At 35.8% G+C, this 21,393-nt stretch overlaps 1 protein-coding gene and 1 non-coding gene across 2 annotated transcripts; both read left to right on the forward strand.

Annotated features, from left to right (window-relative positions):
* Positions 1 to 422: 422 nt before the first annotated feature.
* LOC132612448 (small nucleolar RNA R71) lies at positions 423 to 528 on the forward strand. The gene has a single exon (XR_009571808.1). It is a non-coding gene; the product is annotated as a small nucleolar RNA R71 (small nucleolar RNA).
* Positions 529 to 5,599: 5,071 nt separating this feature from the next.
* LOC132612138 (uncharacterized) lies at positions 5,600 to 9,619 on the forward strand. Its single transcript, XM_060326470.1, has 3 exons — positions 5,600 to 5,787; positions 6,724 to 6,727; positions 8,960 to 9,619. Exons 1-3 carry the CDS (start codon positions 5,600 to 5,602, stop codon positions 9,617 to 9,619), a joined length of 852 nt encoding a protein of 283 aa, XP_060182453.1.
* The last annotated feature ends 11,774 nt before the right edge of the window (positions 9,620 to 21,393 follow it).

The raw sequence follows: 21,393 nt of genomic DNA on the forward strand, positions 1-21,393 counted from the left end.
TGAGAGTTATTCACATAGTTAGCATCTTCCATCTTCATGGGAGGTCCATCATGAAACGGACCCTCTTGAGTCTGGTACATTCCTTTTGGCATACCTGCACCATCCTCACAAACATTCACCTTCTTAATCTGGGTCTCATCAAATTTCTTTGTTAGCAAGGAAATATTTGTTGCAAGCTCAGCCAATGTTTGCTGGGTATCTAGATTTTCCTTTACCGTATTTTGGATCATAGCACTACCGTAAGGCACAACATCGTCATTGTTTGAGTGCCAAGCCTGATTGTGAGTAGTCAGCCTATCAAATATGTTGGTCACTCATCGGTAAGATTATTCATGAAACAGCCATCAGCTGCATTGTTAGCAACTTATTGCGTCACTGGATCCATCCCTCGGTAGAACTTCTCCATTAATATGTTCTTCGGAAAACCATGATTCAGAATCTTGTACAAATACTCTTTGAATCTCTCCCAAGCTTCATATAGCTGTTCCCCCGGTCGTTGCTTAAATTCATAGATCTTGTCACGAATCTCAGCCTTCTTGCTAGGAGGGTACCATTTCTTGAGAAAGACTGCTACCATCTCTGCCCATTTAGTAATACAATTCCGGGGCAGCTTCTCGAACCATGCTGTTGCATCTCCAGCTAAGGAATATTTGAATAACCTCAGCCGAATAGCATCTTGTGGAACGTTGTTTTGAATGTGATTAGCACACACATCCACAAAATTCTGCAAATAATATTGAGGGTCATTCTCGATAGAGTTCCGAAAGTAGCCCTCAAGCTTCAACAACTGGTAGAGAGAGGAGTCAATTTTTACGTTTGTAGCTCTACATCGAGGATGAACAATAGCAAATGCATATTCCTTCTCTAGAATAAGATCAGCTAAGACATTTTCTTCATCTGATTCATTTGCCTGATTATTCAATCGATTCCCCTGATTACCAACACGTTGGTTTTGCTGATTCTGATTCATGTTCACCTGGTTTACAAGGAATATCAAACAAGCTGTGATGGAATAAGCAAAAGACTTCAATAAAAGCAAATACTATTTAGTAATTTCAAAACAGTATTCCCCGGCAACGGCACCAAAATTTGATGCGCTCAAATTACACCTATTAATGGTATAACGCGGACATTGTCAAATATAGTAACCCAATGAGGTTCGGGTCGAATCCCACAGGGAATATGGTATCAAAAGGTTACTAAAGTCGTACGATGCTTAATTGAGGTCTAATGTCTTAATCTGATGATTTCTGTAAAAGTTGGGTTTTTATGACTAATTGCTAACTAATTTCTTTGGGTTGTAATTTATGGTAAAAGAGACCAAGGTTGTGTCCCCTTTAGATAGGGTGTATGATTATGGGTATTGATCTTGAATGCACTTAACCTCTATATGAATCTCTACTATTTCCCAATAAATAAAGATTATCTCTTTCTATGATTTTCCCAAATATAAGAAAGTAACTATGAAGAACGGTTAATTATGCCAAGTAAATTCTTCTTATTACTAAGTGAATTTATTAAACAAAGGTTAAAGCTTTGAGTCCTTGTTATTTATTCTTACCAACCCTAATTATTTTCCCAAATAAATCAAGGTTTATGGCTTTAATTAATGTTTGCAACCATTAATTATGAATGAAGAATGAAGAATAAATAAACTCTAATAATTCATTATGTGTATATTAATCACAAAACACCCACAATTGGGTTTACAACCCTAGTAAGGGAATTTAGCTACTCATAGAAGAAGAACAACAACAATAAGAAATAATGGAGATCATAATGCTTACAATTGATTGCTTGGAATTGAAGAGAAATTAATTTCAATTGTTTGTAATCCCAAAAGACTTCCAAAAATATGAGTATTTAGTGCTAAGGAAAATAAAAACTGAAATCTGGTGAATTATCCTCCATAAGAAACCTAAATCAGGTATTTATAAGAGTCTAAGTCGTGCAAAATATGATTGACAAAATTTCCCCCGACGGACCAATGTACGGACCCAACATTTTATACAGTCCGTAGAATCAGTGAACAGTTCTCTGTAAAATCTTCTTCAGTTGCTAGTTGTACGATCCACTTTTATGGACCATAAATATTCTACGGTCCGTATAACTTATCCGTACAATCTTCTTCCCTTTAAGACTTTGCTGAAACCAATCTACGGTGGGATTTACGGACCGTAAATAATATACGGTCCGTACTTCTGCCTTGACTTATTTACGGTCCGTACTTCTGCTTTGACTTCCTCTTCAGGTCTAAGGCCTTACTGTTATGCTTCTACGATGGCTTTGACGAACCGTAAATATTATACGGTCCGTATGTTTCTCCGTATCAGTCAGGCTTCAGTTATTTTTTCTTTCTTTGAATGTCTTTTTACTCCATTTCCACGACTTGCTCCCGAAATACGTTAAACATCTGCAACATATCACAAACACATCAAAAAGACCAAGACTTGTTCAAAAACAAGTAAAACTTATAGCCAACGTGCATCGAAAGTGCCATATTTTCACGGCACATTAGTGGTCCACCATGGGAGACCTCCCCCCGAATCTGCAAGATACGACGTGATCTGACCCGAGAACCTCCCCCTAAGGGAATAGCCGGGGAGCCCGCAGGGACTCTCCTACTTGATACCTTCACCGAAGCAGGTGTTGCCACTTTTCCTTCAACGGCATCTCTGGTATCCTCTTCACTAATGCTTTTCCCCTTTAAAGAATATCTCTTCATGAAGAGCCTTGAAAACCAAGGGTTCGAGCTTAGAATACAGAATTGGAAAAATGAACAAGTAATTTCACAAGTAGCTTAAAACTTACCATGATTTTTTCCTCTCAATCCTTCGGGCGCCATACTCCTCCAAGAGCGGACCACGTCACGAGAGGCGCCTAATAGGGCAACAACCCACTCAAAAATAGTGAGTACGAACTCGAGTTCGGCTGGAACCGGGGTAGGGTTCCCTTTCTCGGGAAAGTTTACAGACATAGAGCAATGGAGTTGGCCCATGTGAATCATAATGAACCGATGTAGCCATCCCCTATCAAAATCATCCTCGGGCTCTATAATTCCTCTAGCCCCACGACGGTACAGATGAATTATGCCTTCTCGGATCACTCGGGGAACGTATATATGGATCAGTTGGTCGAGGGTAAAAGAAACCCCAGCTATATTGGCTAAAATATCGAGGCAGTATAGGAGCCTCCAACTATGCGGAGCAATTTGGCCGATATAGACACGGTATCGGTGGCAAAAGTCCTCTATCACTTAGGGAATGGGAAGAGAAAACCCAATAGCAAAAGGGTAAGTGTAAGCCAATGAATAACCGGTAATATGGTGGTTGATTCTTACCCCTCGTTCAACAGGGCAGATGTCATCATCCGCTCCCAAGTTACAAATCATACTAAACTGTAGGAATAATGGTGGCATCAATATAGGACTCGAATTTTTCACGGATTCAAGGTGGGAAGAAACTTTGCAGTCGTTCGCATATTTAAAGCCGGCAGGGAGGATGTCTGCAGCAAGGAACTCTAACAACTCCTCGGGTCTGGTCGCTCCCATCGCTGTCAACGGCGAAGAATGTGGTGGTGATGAAAGGTGATCCGCATTTTGTGTTAGCAACGGTATGGAAGTCATTACTGAGAAGGAAGTCTAGAATCAAGCGGTTGCAAATTGCAAACAAAGATTTTGAAAGGGTTTGAAACTTAGAAATTTAGAACCAAAAAGTTGCAAGCAAGGGATTTGAAAGGGTTGAAGCTTAGGGTTTTGGTCAAATGCATGACAAAAATATGTGGCATGGGATTTATATAGTAAAAAGTAAGAAGTTGAAGGGTTTAAAGGTTCTGACTAGGGGTGGATTCTGAGATTGATTAGGCGGCAGTAATAATGAAAAACCGGCATCGGGCAGAGTGCAAGACTGATGGAATGTCTTTTCAAAGGTGGCTAGGTACGGACTGCTCGGCTTTGTTCGGATTCATTTCTTGGAGTTAATACTTTCCTTCAGAAAATGTTGGGACTATCTGTATACGATAAAAACCAGGGTCTACGTTCCCGACCCAACAACTAAGTGCCCGAAAGAAAAGCGAGGGACAGTGGATAATAAAGCTCGACTAATCGGACAGCAATATTTTGGACTCATACACTCGAACCCAGCAATTCACGAAAGGTGCGTTTCTAGTTGGTGATAGTGCGAGAAATCCAGTACGTTACGGATTTCACTCCACACGGCGCATCGAGCAGTTGTCAAGCTCGAGATTTCGGGGATCTCTATCCTTGATTGATTTAGTTACCATGTTAAATGCAAATTCTTGTACTATAAATAGGGGAGTAAATCCTCATATGGGCACCTCTTTACTATTTTCTACACGATCAAACAAAAACAACTTGTTCTTAAAGTTCGATAAAGCATGAAAGTATTAAATTTCCTACAGATTGGTTCAAGTAATTTAGGCCTCGGTCCAGGCCATTTGTTGCAATTGACACTCAGGCTATTTCTTACCTCTCTATTAGTAATCCTTATTTTTTGTTATTGTTATCCATTTGTTCTATAAAAAAATCAAGCTGCATATCCTTTAAACCACATACAAATTCAAATTTTACCTTTTTTAGGGGTAAATACTAGCAATCATTCTCAACATCGTCAACTCCTGTAAGTATCATGAAACAAAGTAAACATACTATGCTAAAGCTCTCGTGGCTACCTGATACTTTAAACTAATTAATCTAGCGCATACTTGCTTCGCATATATACTAGATAGTTTATATGCGAACCCACATCACAAGCAGTATGCTTCTAATGAAAAGCAAGCATAGTAAGAAGCTAAAGCTAGTCTCACTTACCTACCGATCAAACTTGACTCAAAGTCGAATACTCAAGCCTCTTGTATTCATTGCTCAAAGACTCCAAATTTATTCAAAATATGCATTATTGAAGACAAATATACACTATGAATTTGAGAAGATATTCAAGCCAATTCCTACTCAAAAGTGGAAAGAAATAAAAGGAAACTTTTTTTCTTTGTTAGTTTTCGAGTGTTATTGGGATTTAGATCCTTTCTAGGAAAGGATTAGATCTATTAGTATAAATACATGCTAACTTGGATTTATTAAAGACAGAACATAGAACCTAAGAGTATTCCATCTTGTAACTTACTTTCTCCCTTGATATTAATAAAAGTGTCGGTCGTTCTCCGTGGACTAGGATCATATCAATTCGAACCATGTTAATTACTGTATTTTTATCGTTTCCGCGCTACCATACACATTAGACTATGACCCATGTTTATAGGATAACCCAAAGTCAAAGTCAACAGGAAGTCAACTAAAAAGTTAACCCTCGATCAACATTCTAAAAACCAAAATCAATTTCATATTTGATTTACTCAGAGCTTCCAGGGAGATTGATGATGATATCGCATATCGCATTAAAGCGGGGTAGGTGAAATGGAGGTTGGCCTCCGGAGTACTATGCAATAAGTATATGTCGCCAAGGCTTTAGGTAAGTTCTACAAAGTGGTGGTTAGACCAAACAATGTTGCATGGGGCAGAGTGTTGGCCAGTCAAGAATTCTCATGTTCAGAAGATGAAGGTAACAGCGATGATAGTGCTCAGATGGATGTGTGGGAATACTCGGAGAGATATGATTATGAACGAATTTATACGGGACAATGTGGCAGTGGCATCAATGGCAGGCAAGATGAGAGAAGCGAGGCTGAGGTGGTTCGATCATGTGAAGGGAAGGTGCTAGAATGCGCCAGTTTGGAGGTGCGAAAGGTTGGCTGTAGCAGGAATAATGAGAGGTAGAGGTAGACCGAAGAAGAACCAGGGGGAAGGTAATTAGACAAGACATGTTACAACTTTAGCTGACTGAGGACATGAACTTAGATAGGAAGATGTGGAGGTCAATAATTAGGGAAAAAGGTTAGTAGGTAGCTGTTGTCGCCTTATATGTAGGGAGGACGGGATGAGTCTCCTCCTCCCCTCTTTTCCTTTTAGTAGTAGTCAATGTTTTAAAGGGAATTTTTGAGATTCTCTTCGAACCTATACTTTTTTCTTTTCTTTGGTGGGTCATGATTCCTAAGTCGGGGTGCTTATAAACCTCTCTTCACTTTCTGGCAGGCATGCCCTGCAAGTCTCGTACGGTGGCACTTTTGAGTTGTCTTTTTTGATATGCCACCCGAATCTCACTCTCCCGAAGTGCTATCCTAAGTGCGTACTGGTTCATCACCGACGGGGGATTTCCGATCATGTAAAAAAAAACGCCTTGAGGTTCACGTGTGGAGCTTAGTTCTGTAAGACTTATGCCTTAAGCGCCCGACTGTATGCCCTAAACATGCCTAACGCTCGAGGCTCGCCTAACAATTCTTACACAAATTATGTTTCAAATTTCTTAGTTAACTCTAGTGACCTTCATAATTATTTAATAAATGAATTATGTTTAATAATTTTTTTTCATATATAAAAATAAGAAGATTGAAAGTAACTTAAATTATAACAAGCCATATTATTGTATATTTACTACTATTTGAGAACATCGTGAGGGTGAATATCACTAACATTTCTTTTACGAATACATAGTCCAATTTTACATTTTCACTCATCATTGATTTTCATATTTTTGTCCTCTCAAAATTTCATATTTTATTATTTCTCTATTTGAAAGTAATTTTATTTTTATTCATGAAGGAGTGGTGCTTAATTATAATACTGATAAACTTGATTAATTATTTTTTTAGGGAGGTAAATTACAAACTATAATAATAATATATTTTAATTTCTTAGAAAACAAATATTTTAAGAAATTGTGATTCTTTTATTGTTTGAAAGTTAAGATGCTAGAGTTGGTTTGTATCTCATAGTGGCTTTTATATTATTGCATTATTTATACTTGTAAATTAAAATCATGTTAGAATTTTTTTTTCTATGGGTTTCTTTAATCATGTTTTTAATTTTTAAACGTATTTTTTTAATATAATTTTTATGTCCTTATATTGTTCTACTACATTATAAATTACAAATTTAAAGATCCATGAAGCTTACAAACCATGTATCGGGGCTTAAGTCTCGCCCCGTGCTAAGTAAAATGCCCCGCCTCACACCCCCGTCTTTTAAAACACTGATAGTCTGATAGTACTACTCAGTTATCGCGTAATTTCTTATTCTTTGATATGTATTACCATATATTGCCATACATTTGTTTTGTACTTGCTATTTTACTGTCTCTTTTCTTACATTCCTGTGCCAGGTACTTTTCTTCTGAGCTGATTGTCTACTGGAAACAACCTCTCTACCTTACATAGGTAGGGGTTAGGTCTGTGTTCATCCTAGCCTCCCCAGACCACACATTGAATATGTTGTTGTTGTTTATTTACTCAAATTAAGAATTCTGGATATATAATTGATTTCCTAATCCAAGTTAGTTTACCGATCCAATTACTCAATTTACCTCTTTCCTATGTCTAAATTACCTAATTTGGACCATGAAAACTCATGCTTTAATGGTTCAAATTCAACCAAAAATCAAGAATAATCTCAAGACTAGTGTGGGGAATCATTACCATGAATTGTAGGTTGAATCTCCACCCTTTTGGATCCCCAGTCCGAGAGCACCTTGCCAAACTATAGAGAAAACGGATGTTGGTTTCGTGAAACCAACAATTTATATGTTGTCAGCTCCTTCAGTGCACGAGATAAATTTCGTGAATGCAATAAAAAAGGAATTCCTTTAGGGCGATCACACACCCTATGTCGCGATAGTGCTAAACAAATTCCCTAGCTAGACCCCACTATTCAGCGAGATATATAATGCATGGCTGCCCGTGATTGCAAAGGTTAGTCAAGTCCTTCTTCAGCGTGATTGCGCAAGCACGACCACACTCATGCAGGCTTCAGCACGATCGTGGCATCAACAAAAATCTACAACAACTAAAAGTGGAAAACTTCTCTAAAACCTACTCGGGCCTTCGCGTCTCAATCCAAACCATGCCGGCAAGTCTCAAATAGTATTGTTAACTTATTAAGATCTTAAACTTGAAACACAAATGTTAAAAAACAGGGGTTGGGTTATTATATGTCACTTGACGTGTTTTATTCAATCCTCCTTAAATTATATTTGGTCTTAATTACCCCCCGCCCGTTCGTGCTTGAATTTTCTATAATCGTTACACCCTCAGACAATAATTGGTCCTAATTATCCTCATGTACTTGACTTTTCTATAATCTAAGTGATTTCAAATGATGTTTGACGTGTGAGAATGTAAAATGACAACCACATTTTATTAATTTGATGTGTAAAAAGAATCTAAAATACTATTTCCTTTTATGTTTAGCCATTCCAACGGATATTATTTTATCTCCTTCCATATATCTTCTGTATTCTTCCATTACAATACAACTACCATTTTTTCCTTCTTTTCCCATTTTTCTTTCCAGGGGTTAATGAATATAGAAAAGCCAAGTACAACGGATAATTAGGACCAGTTATTGTTTGAGGGGGGTAACGATTATAGAAATGTAAAGTACGAGGGGAGAGGGGTTGGTAACTAAGACGAAATTGTTAGATTATGTAATTATTTAGTCAAATATGTTTTGTAATCTTCTATTTTAGGATATCATATGTTAGAATTATTTAGTCAAATTAGTTCCTAATTTGTAGCCTACAATTAGGTTGTAAATCATGTATAGCAACCCATTCAAGGGAACAGAATAATGAAGGAAAACATTCTCTTACATGGTATCAGACTAGGTTCTCCTAAAAACCCTAGCCCTTGGCCGCCGCCCCCCCCCCCTCCCCCCCCCCCCCCCGGCCGCTGACCCCCCCCCCCCTCCTTTCGTTTTCCTCTCCTTCAGCTATTCCCCCTCATCTTCTCCATGGCTGACGTCTCCAAGTTGCATCCTGCGACTACCGTCACCAATATCAAATCATGCATTCCTATTGTGCTTGACTACGAAGGAAGCCAATACAATAACTAGGCTACCCTCTTCAAGCTCCATTGTCGTGCAAACTTGGTGATCGACCATATCCAACCTCCTGCCTCCCCCACCGTGCCACCACCGGCAACTGCAGCCGAAAAACTTTCTGCTAAGGCCCTATGGGAACGGCTAGATGACATAGTTCGGCAATGGATATATGATACGATATCGAATGATCTTCTCAACACGATTATTCATCAAGAGGACACCGCAGCCGAGGCTTGGGATCGCCTTGTTCATCTCTTTCAGGACAACAAATCGGCTAGGGCTCTTGCTCTTGATGCAAAATTCACCAACACCAAATTGGTGGATTTTCCAAATGTGAAAGCATACTGCACCAGGCTGAAATTTCTTGCAGACAACCTTGCCAACGTCGGTCACAAAGTTTCCGACGAACAACTTGTGCTTCGTCTTCTGCGAGGGTTGTCGGAGGAAAATAAAACATTTCGCACGACGGTGCAGCACCGTACTCCTATCCCATCTTTTGACGTTGTCCGTTCAATGCTTGAGCTTGAGGAAGATAGCCATGCCGAGCACGCCGTTCACGATTCCGGCTCGAATGCTGCTCGTGTTTCCCACAAGGTTAATCCTCAGAATTTCTCAGGCAATGGACAGCTCAATAATTCTGAAAATAACTTCAACAATCGTGGAAACTCGTAGAATCGTGTAAATAAAAATAACTGCGGTCGCAGCAGCGGCAACCGCAACAACCGCGGTGGCAGCGGGAATGGACAAAGCAGTGGCGGGGGCAGCCGAACCAATGCCCAGGCATACCAGCCCGCCGCGTCGCAGCAGCAGGAACCCACTACCCCGTCATGGTATTTTCCACCATGGGCAGCTTGGGGGCCACATCCGTGGGCCACCCCACCGTGCCCGTACCCCACGGCTGGGTGGTAGCAGCCCCGCGCTGGCAGCAGTGCGTCCAGCTCCCTCGCAGCAGGGAGTTCTTGGTCCTCGTCCTCCACAGTCGTTTTACTCGTCAGCCTCGTCATCACATGGTGGGTATGCGCCCACCGATATTGATCAAGCTATGCACACAATGTCGTTGAATCCGCCCAATGACAAGAGTTGGTACATGGACACCGAAGCCACATCTCACATGACCAACTCCCAAGGTACTCTCTCGTCTTATTATCAATTGAGCAAAAATAATGGCATTATTGTTGGTAATGGTAACAAGATTCCAATTCGTGGTTATGGTCATACGTCCCTTCAAGAAAATCCCTCTTTAAAATTGAAAAATGTCTTACATGCACCTAAACTCATCAAAAACCTTATTTCCGTTCGTAAATTTACTATCGATAATATGGTTTCTGTTGAATTTGATCCTTTTGGTTTTTATGTGAAGGATTTACGGACGGGGAGCAAACTCATGAGATGTGAGAGTTCGAGTGATCTTTATCCATTCTTCCAAAATTTTCGAGCCATCTCGTCTTCCGCACCATCTGCTTTTAGTGACATCTCTCCTCATATCTGGCACTCCCGTTTAGGTCATCCAGGGGATGTTATTCTTAGTTCTTTACGTAGTAGTAATTTGATTGAATGTAATAAGGCTCGAAACAATGTTTGTCATTCTTGTCCTCTGGGGAAATTAATTAAATTGCCTTTTTATGACTCTATTTCAACTACTACTATACCCTTTGACATTGTTCACAGTGATTTATGGACTTCACCTGTTCTTAGCTCTTCAAGTCACAGATATTATGTTTTATTTCTTGACAATTACACTAATTTTCTTTGGACTTTTCCCATCAAAACAAAGTCCCAAGTTTATAATTGCTTCTTGTCTTTCCGGACTTTCATTCGCACTCAGTTTGAAAAAGAAATCAAAACTTTTCAATGTGACAACGGGCGTGAATTTGATAATGGTCCTTTCCATAAGTTTTGTGAACAAACGGGATGCTTTTCCGCTTTTCTTGTCCCCACACTTCCCCCCAAAATGGTAAGGCGAAACGAAAAATTAAATCCATCAATAATATTGTTCATACACTCCTTGCCCATGCATCTATGCCCCCCTCCTATTGGCATCACGCCTTGGCCATGGCAACGTACCTACACAATATTCTTCCTTCTAAACTCTTAGCATATAAGACACCCACTCACATTCTTTATCAAAAGAATCCATCCTACTCTCATCTCCGAGTCTTTGGCTGTCTATGCTTTCCTTTCTTTCCCTCCACACAAATTCATAAGCTGCAATCTAGGTCCACTCCGTGTGTCTTCCTAGGATATCCTTCCAATCATCGGGGGTACAAATGCTATGACTTATCGAGCCGAAAAATAATCATAGCCCGGCATGTGTGGTTTGATGAAAATTCCTTTCCATTTTCACAAATAAATACTCCATCTCCTACCTCATATGAATTTTTGGATGATGATAATTCCCCATTGAGAATCCAATTGTTGCATGACCAGGCCACTGCTCCACCAATGCAGCCCCATCCCTCTCGTGCAACCCACCACCCGAGCTCCCCCACCTCCTCCCCTTCATCGTCGACTGCCCAGCAGTCCACCTCCACTGCCCCAGCTGCCCGCCAGCCTCTTCATCCTTCTGCCACGGTCCACACGCCAGTCCCCCCACTGCCAGCCCATCCCTCTCCCACGCTGCCCCACCACGGCAGCAGCGCCCCTCCCCCTGCCAGCCCCCCACCCGTTCATCCCATGACTACACGTAGTCAACATGGTATTTTTAAGCCGAACTTGAAATACCATAATCAAGCCTTAAGTGTCACCAACAATTCCATCTCCCCCATTCTTCGGAATTCCGTTGGTGCACTTAATGACCCGAATTGGAAAAATGCTATGCAAGATGAATATAATTCTCTTATTGATAGTAAGACTTGGGAGTTGGTCCCTCGTCCTCCAAATGCTAATATTATTCGGTCTTTATGGATTTTTCGGCATAAAAAGAAATCTGATGGTTCTTTTGAGAGGCATAAAGCCCGTCTTATAGGTGATGGCAGGTCTCAACGGGAAGGTGTTGATTGTGACGAGACTTTCAGTCCAGTGGTCAAGCCGGCAACTATCCGTGTGGTTCTTACTATTGTTTTATCTCACTCTTGGCCCATTCACCAGCTTGATGTAAAGAATGCTTTCTTACATGGCAATTTGAATGAGACCGTCTATATGTATTAGCCTCTGGGATTCCGGGATCCAGCTCGTCCTGATCATGTCTGTCTCTTGCGTAAGTCTCTTTATGGTTTGAAACAGGCACCACGGGCTTGGTATCAGCGTTTTGCTGAATATGTGGCAACCATTGGTTTCTTGCATAGTACATCTGGCAACTCTCTCTTCACTTATTGTCGTGGAAAAGATATTGCTTACATTTTGTTATATGTGGATGATATTATTCTAACTGCATCTTCAGACTCTCTTAGACTCGGTATTATGTCCAAGTTAGCTACGGAATTTGCAATGAAAGACTTGGGTCCGTTGAGCTATTTTTTGGGAATTGCTGTCTCCCGAGACAAAAATAGTCTCTTTATGTCTCAGAGTTCTTATGCAGAGGATATTCCTCACCGGGCAGGAATGTCCCAGTGTAAGCCTTGCCCCACTCCTGTTGACACAAAAGGCAAACTCAGCGCTTCTTCAAGCGCCCCGTATGAGGATCCTATGAAGTACCGTCATCTAGCAAGTGCTTTGCAATACTTGACATTCACTCGGCCTGACATATCATACGCCGTCCAACAGGTTTGCTTGTTTATGCATGACCCCAAAGCTCAGTATATGGAAGCATTAAAACGCATTTGCGTTACATTCGAGGTACGATTGACTTTGGCACACATTTATACAAGTTCTCTCTACAGTCACTACTATTATATACAGATGTTGATTGGGGAGGATGTCCAGACACTCGACGCTCCACATCGGGTTATTGTGTCTATCTTGGGGATAACTTGATTTCTTGGTCTTCCAAGCGTCAACCTACTCTATCTAAGTCAAGTGCTGAAGCAGAATACAGAGGGGTTGCTAATGTTGTCTCTGAGTCTTGTTGGATTCGTAATCTGTTGCTTGAACTCAATTGTCCTATTCGTAAAGCAACTTTGGTCTATTGTGATAATGTGATTGCCATTTACTTGTCTGGAAATCCGGTACAACATCAACGTACCAAGCATATTGAAATGGACATTCACTTTGTTCGTGAAAAGGTTAGACGAGGCGAAGTTCGTGTCCTACATGTTCCGTCCCGTTATCAGATTGCTGACATCTTCACCAAAGGTCTTCCGCGCCTACTATTTGATGATTTTCGGGACAGTCTAACCGTTCGTAAACCTCCCGCTTCGGCTGCGGGGGTGTGTTAGATTATGTAATTATTTAGTCAAATATATTTTGTAATCTTCTATTTTAGGATAGCATATGTTAGAATTATTTAGTCAAATTAGTTCCTAATTTGTACCCTACAATTAGGTTGTAAATCATGTATATCAACCCATTCAAGGGAACAGAATAATGAAGGAAAACATTCTCTTACAGAAATTAAAGCAGGATCTAGATGTAAATAAAACACACCAAATTTAGGAGTCTTAGGTATTCTGCCAACATAAATTTTTTCGAACTTTTTAAAATAAAATTTACATCTTTAGAGACGACATAAAAAGTATTACTTGTCATAATAATTAACAATTTAAAATATTTAGCATTTGAATAAATTGCGATAAAAAAATATTCATTTTGGCTTGCTAACTAATAACTATATCGCCGAATGTGGTTGGTATAGATGGAGTATTACTTTACTACTATGTAGAAGCCAGAAAAAGAGAAGCTTTCGGTTAACTGGTTGCTTTTAGAGCAATCAAGTTCATCTTAAGGGTATTCTGGTAATATTTGTGTATTATTTGTTTGTACTATATTTTTGAAAGGTTGGCCTTCTATCCTCTTTGCCGCAATGTCGATAGACAATGTCGGGGCATTTCGGAGAATTCACCTTGTTTACAGCACATTACATTGATTACAAACAACGAGGGGGGCTAAGTGTTGTTTTCCAAACCTGGGGGGTTGTAAGTAATAATTAAGAGAGACATTTATTGTGGAAACAATCTGGCCGGTCGGAGTTGTTTCAAAGTTAAAAAATTTGAAGTTGGTATATATATATATACTAGTTGCATGAGGCCCGGGCTCAAAACTCAAGATAGAAAAATAGTACTCTCTTCGTTTCAATTTATATGAAGGTGTTACTATTTTGGGTGTCCTTTGATTATAATTTAAAAAAATATATTTTGAATCATTAGTTACGTGGACTTGTAGTGTTTTTCGTTCAGTTTTAGAATATGTAAATTTTATTTTAAATTATTTAAAGAATCTATACTCAAAATTCATGGGCAAAATTAAATGGATTGATCCTCGAACTTTGAACACCTTCATATAATTTTGTCCCTTTCATTTGGTCAACTCCATGCCAATTCACTATATCTACCCAATCAGCTCGTTTAGTTTTGGTCTTGATTTTGTTTGTTGAAGATTAGTCTTTTTCCAAATTAATTTGTGGACAATAATTACAGGAAAAATTTGTCATGGAAGTTTAAGTTATCCCCAATTAGTTGTGAGATATTGAGTTGGTTTCTCTTACGGTCTTGGACAATTCTTACCGCATGAGCTATTTTTAAATTTGTGATTGAGTTAGACTCAAGATTTATTTTTTTACAACTAGTATTCATACCCGCGCGATGCGCAAACAAAATTAAAGCATATTAATTATATTAAAATGTGATTTATGAGATACTTTTCACTTTTCGAGGGTCAATTTGATTAAATTTTGAGGCTAAATTGGAATAGATTAACTCAATATTTGAAAATTAATATTTTATTTGAAAACTACATGAAAAGTAAGTTATAACTTTTACCATATCAATTTGGTAAAAAAATATATCTCAAGATGATGATCAAAATTCGTGCAGTTTGAATGTTGGGAAGCGAAAAGTATACATAAATTGGGATAGAGGAAGTATAAACTTTTGTATCCAAATCAAGCATTCACCAAACTTACCAACTATCAACACTATGAATAATTCAAATCATTCGCGACAAATAATTTTCTTCTTCCAAACATACGTTGTGAATTCGGCGTTCAACCTCCATTAGCTCTTATTTTGAATTATTGATGTCCTTGAGAACTTCTCATCAACATTCTTGATCTCCGACTCCACCAAAACCTGGTGTTGAAAGGATAAAAAAAAAAAAAGATCAAGAAAGTCAATCACCTTTATATCATAATTATGCAAAACAACATAAAATCAAGAAACTACACATGTAATACAGATTATAAACACTAAAAATTTTAAGCAATGAAAAGCAAAACCAAGGAGGATGTTTGGAGAGTAGGTTGATAGCATAAATAGAACGACTCCAGAAATTTATCACCCTTTTTTTTGCTTAATAATTTGCACAAAAATAAATATACCATAATTATGTATCATTATTGATTGATATTCTATTATTTCATACCTTATTTATGTGCCTGCTTCATCATTTTTGTAACTTCCACTCAAATCCTTCTTAATGAAGTTCTCCTTAAATCTCTCTTAATTTTATGTAACTGATTACTTAATTATCTCCACAAATTTCGGGAAGATTTTCTGGACTCATATAAGGCATCGGTTGTTTTTTCTAATTAGCGATTGTTTTTTTTATTATTTATTTAAATAATATAGTAGATTAATAAGAGAGAATGCAAAATAAAAATATATATAAATAGAGAAAAGCCGGAAAAGGGGATAATGTTTTAACCATTTTTCCACAGAAATATATGGCTAACTACTTCAAATTCAGAATTTGAATTAAACATTTTAGAATTTATAATCAGTTGCCTAAATTTTAGGGGGTATAATCAATTTTAATTTTTTATTGCATTATAAATTCATTACAAAGATAACCCAATCTACGGAGGAAAAAATTCTAATATTCCTTATATGATGATATTTGAATTGCACATATTTTAACTTTTAATTCAAATTCAAATTTTTTATTTTAGTTCAAATATTTGTATTAGAATATTTTCTCTACGTAGAAAGAGAAATATAGAAAAGGAAATCGATATTTATTTATAAAATTTAGTTCATCAGAGCCATAAAACTTGTCGATTTGATTCTGTTACTACCCTAGCTTGAAAGAAAATCTTCCTCTTAAAAGGAAGTACCAAATTTTTTTTGATGTGTTCCATTTTTGTACTTTTAGGAAGGATAGTCATTTGATTAGTTTAAAAAAGGTAATTGTCTTTCAATTTAATTCAAATCCTATTTTTTATTTATTTATTTTAAGTTTAAATTGTTTTACATCTATATATAGTATGAACTTGGTTTAAAATTCAAAGTAGCATTATATATTTTTTTTCCTGCTAATTATGCTAATTTGATTCGTTCTATTATTAATATGAAAGGTGATAAAATCTAATTGTTGATATCTCAATTTCATTTAGACTTATCATTTTCTATATTCCTAATAGATTACTTACACGGTAACATTTTAAAGTGAAAATATTAAACAAGTGAATTTTAATCATGATTTTATGATACATTTTAATTTTGATATTGCATTCAATTTAATCGTACGGGTGCTCTTCATATGGCTTGAATTTATCTTAATTGCAGAAAGTAATAAAGGACAATATTATATCTTACCATTTAAAGGAGCATTGTTGACTACAAATTAGAATCCAAGAATACCAATTAATAATTTTCTCCAATCAATATACCAAATTAGGTGAGTTCATTTAATAATATCAATTAATTTCTTTTTAGAATTGATACAAATAGAATTTGTTGCCAAGTGGCTTGTTCATATTACACCACTTAGCTTAATATTAAGCTAAACTGCCCTCCTTTTATTATAATATAGATAATATCAATATTATTATTATAATTATTATTATTATCATAATAATATTATAATAATAATAATAATAATAATAATAATAATAATAACAACAACAACAACTCTACTACTATGTGTTGATAATATCGTATGAGTATATTAGGTGAGTTCATTATTATTTTCATTATTATTATTAACAACTCCTACTACTGTGTGTTGATAATATCGTATGAGTATATTACATGAGTTTATTATTATTATTATTATTATTATTATTATTAATTATTATTATTAGTAGTAGTAGTAGATTATTAAATTAGGTAATATTTTGAACTACAATTAATAACTTCTTTAATAATTAATGCAAATAGAATTTGTTACCAAGTGAGTTGTTCATATTACGCCACTTGGCTTAATATTAAGCTAGACTACTCTCCTTTTATATATATAAAATATAGATTATTATTATTATTATTATTATTATTATTATATTATTATTATTATAATATTAACAACTCTACTACTATGTGTTGTTAATATCGTATGAGTATATTAGGTGAGTTCATTATTATTATTAACAACTACTACTACTATGTGTTGATAATATCGTATGAGTATATTACGTGAGTTCATTATTATTATTATTAGTAGTAGTAGTAGTAGTAGTAGTAGTAGTAGTAGTAGTAGATTATTAAATTAAGTAATATTTTAAACTACAATTAATAACTTCTTTAATAATTAATGCAAATAGAATTTGTTGCCAAGTGAGTTGTTCATATTACGCCACTTGACTTAATATTAAGCTAGACTACTCTCCTTTTATATATATAAAATATAGATTATTATTATTATTATTATTATTATTATAATATTAACAACTCTACTATTATGTGTTGATAATATCGTATGAGTATATTAGGTGAGTTCATTATTATTATTAACAACTACTACTACTATATGTTGATAATATCGTATGAGTATATTATGTGAGTTCATTATTATTATTATTAGTATTATTATTATTAGTAGTAGTAGTAGTAGTAGTAGTAGTAGTAGAAGATTATTAAATTAGGTAATATTTTGAACTACAATTAATAACTTCTTTAATAATTAATGCAAATAGAATTTGTTGCCAAGTGGGTTGTTCATATTACACTACTTGGCTTAATATTAAGATAGACTACTCTCTTTATATATATATATATATATATATATATATATATATATATATATATATATAGAGAGAGAGAGAGAGAGAGAGAGAGAGAGATAGATAGATATAGATTATTATTATTATTATTAGTAGTAGTAGTAGTAGTAGTAGTAGTAGTAGTAGATTATTAAATTAGGTAATATTTTGAACTATAATTAATAACTTCTTTAATAATTAATGCAAATAGAATTTGTTGCCAAGTGGGTTGTCATATTACGCCACTTGGCTTAATATTAAGCTAGACTATTCTCCTTTTATATATATAGAATATAGATTATTATTATTATTATTATTATTATTATTATTATTATTATTATTATTAACAACAACTCTACTACTATGTGTTGATAATATCGTATGAGTATATTAGGTGAGTTCATTATTATTATTAACAACTACTACTACTATTATGTGTTGATGTGTTGATAATATCGTATGATTATATTACGTGAGTTCATTATCATTATTATTATTAGTAGTAGTAGTAGTAGTAGTAGAAGATTATTAAATTAGGTAATATTTTGAACTACAATTAATAACTTCTTTAATAATTAATGCAAATAGAATTTGTTGCCAAGTGGGTTGTTCATATTACGCCACTTGGCTTAATATTAAGCTAGACTACTCTCCTTTATATATATATATATATGGTATCAATGCCTCGATCTCAATTCTTAATTAATTCGATGTTGGGAACACTTTAGTTGACGCGCCTAACATGCGGTAGTGTTAAGTTGTCTGAGATCGATTATGATATGTGAAATTAATTTCTTTATATGTTGTTGGTCAATCCTCTCTCCTAAGATTCAGGATACAGTTATTAAAAAATACTAATTAGTTTCAAATTTTTCTCTAGAAGCATGTATTGTAATATGTCATTAGCCGGCAATACCAAAAAAAAAAAAAAAAAAAGGAGAGAGCAAAGGGAATAAAATCAAGCGTGGGATAGAGCATATGCGAGGACCATGAATGATGTTTCAAGATATTTATTATGATTATTTTCGTAATATTGCGTTCATGAATCTTGGAGATCTACAATAAAATTAAATATTTAATTTCTTGATTATCTAATATTAGGTTCTTAGGTGCTTCAATGACGTTTTAAGATTGAGATCGAAAATCAATACGTTACTTGAGTAGATTTATAAATGTTGATCATAATATAAAGACACATAATTCAATTATTTTTCTACCGCATAAATAATTTAATATGTTTTGCACATCTCTTAAGAAATAACTCACCTGTATAAAGTAAACAAGTATTTTTTACTAAATTATACTTAATTAAATAGATTTATTTAGTATATTTTTTTATTAGGGAAAATACATAAAAAAAAAAACCCCAACGTATAGCCAGATTAATTATGACACACCCAACCTTTGCGAGCGACCTATTACCCCCCCCCCCCCCCCCCTGGTCTTAATTTTTCAGTATTTCAGTACCATTTTCGACTGACGTGACAAAAAAAAATTATGGCGAGTGAAAATGGTCCAAACAAGATATTTTAATAAAAATTAATTTTTAAAAATTTATTTATATTTTATCCTCTCACCCACCCCCACCCTCCCTCTCTTTCTTCTTCTTTCTTATTTTTCTCTTTCTTCTTCTTTCTCCTCAACCACCGCTGTCACCGCCACACCGCAGCAGCAGCAATAACACCGCAGCAGCAGCAGCAACACCGCAGCAGCAGCAGCAACCGCCGCCACCGCAGCAGCAGCAGCAATGGAGGAAGAAAATGGGTTGAATGTGTGTTGTTAATGGAGGAAGAAAATAGGTTGAATGTGTGTGTGCTAATGGAGGAATAAAATGGGTTGATGGATTTCTTGAAATGAAAAAGAAGAAGAAGAAGGGTTTAGTGATGAAGAAGAAGAGTTTAGTGATGAAGAAGACAAAATTAATGGTTTAATGGTTAATTAGAGGTTAATTAGTGTAAATATAATTAATAAAAGAAAAATCAAATGAAAAAAAAAAAAGAAGTGGCAGTGACGTGGCGGTGAGTGTGCAACACTCTCCACTGTGCAACTGGGCTTCAATTTTTTTTTTGCCACGTCAGTTAAAAAATGGTACAAAAATACAGAAAAATTAATACTGGGGGGTAATAGGTCGCCCGCAAAGGTTGGGTGCGTCATAATTAATCTGGCTATACGTTGGGGGGTTTTAATGTATTTTCCCTTTTTTGTTATGTAAAATTCGCTTATCAAAATAAAATAAAATTAAAATAAGAATATTAACACCCTCTTGATTATATAAAAAAATATTTATTTTAAACTAAACTTAAAAACTAAAAAATAATATATAATATGAACCGGATAAATAATCTAATGAGGAGCAAGAGGAGATCCTTAAATAATTTCATTTTTTTTTTGCGCGGATTAACCTTCTTTTGGGGTGGTCTTTAAATTTTGACCCTCATACTTGTGGTCTTTAAATTTTGTCCTTCATACTTGTGGTCTTTAAGTTTTGCCCTTCGTTTGGAAAGGTGGGCGAATACCTGAGGTTTTGGGTTCGAACCTCCGCTCAGGCATAAAATAAAAAAATAATTTCGCAAGACAGGGCTGAGAGGCGGCGTGTATGCCGGATCCGACATACACTCCTTAAGGAAAAGCTAAAGTTCTGCCGGATCCGGCATAACTAAAAGTCTGCCCCATAAGGCAGAACTTTTCCTTAAGACATAGTTTAGTTATGCCTTATGGGGCAGACTTTTAGTTAAGGCATAACAAAAAAGGTATGCCCCATAAGGCAGAACTTTTCCTTACTACAAACTTTTAGTTATGCCTTAAGGAAAAGTTCCGTCTTATGGGGCATACTTTTAGTTATGTCTTATGGGGCACACTTTTAGTTAAGGCATAACTAAAAAATTTCCTTGAAAAGTAAAAAAAATAAAATATATGCCTCAAGGCAAAGTCTGCCCCCTCCAGCAGACTTTTAGTTAAGCATAACTATTCGAAGTATATTACTCTCTAATTTTTGATCGGTATGAATTCGGACATAAACTCTTAAATTATTTAAAATAAAATTTACTATTTATTTAGAAACTACAAAACAAAAATACTACCATAAGTTATAATAAATAATTATTCAAAATATTTGGTATATGAAAAAAATTGTGATCAAAAGAAAACTCTTTTGACTCTTCAAATAGTAATGGTGTCCCATAAAATGCAGCAAACTGAGTCTCACTTTACTTTACTACTATCTAGAAGCCATCTAAAGAAGAGCTTTCGGAGGATATCTGGTTGCATAGAGTAATTAAGAGGGTGTTTGGATTGACTTATTTTAAGTGCTTATTGACTTTTAAATTCTTTTTTAATTTTAATGGTATTTGGCAAAGATACTTTTAGGCAAGAAAAGTACAAAAGTATTTCCAACTTATGACTTATAGCTTTTTTTATATCGGAAACAACCTCTATGTCC

Source organism: Lycium barbarum, chromosome 9 (assembly GCF_019175385.1).
Source record: "Lycium barbarum isolate Lr01 chromosome 9, ASM1917538v2, whole genome shotgun sequence".
In the NCBI taxonomy this organism is placed as follows: domain Eukaryota; kingdom Viridiplantae; phylum Streptophyta; class Magnoliopsida; order Solanales; family Solanaceae; genus Lycium; species Lycium barbarum.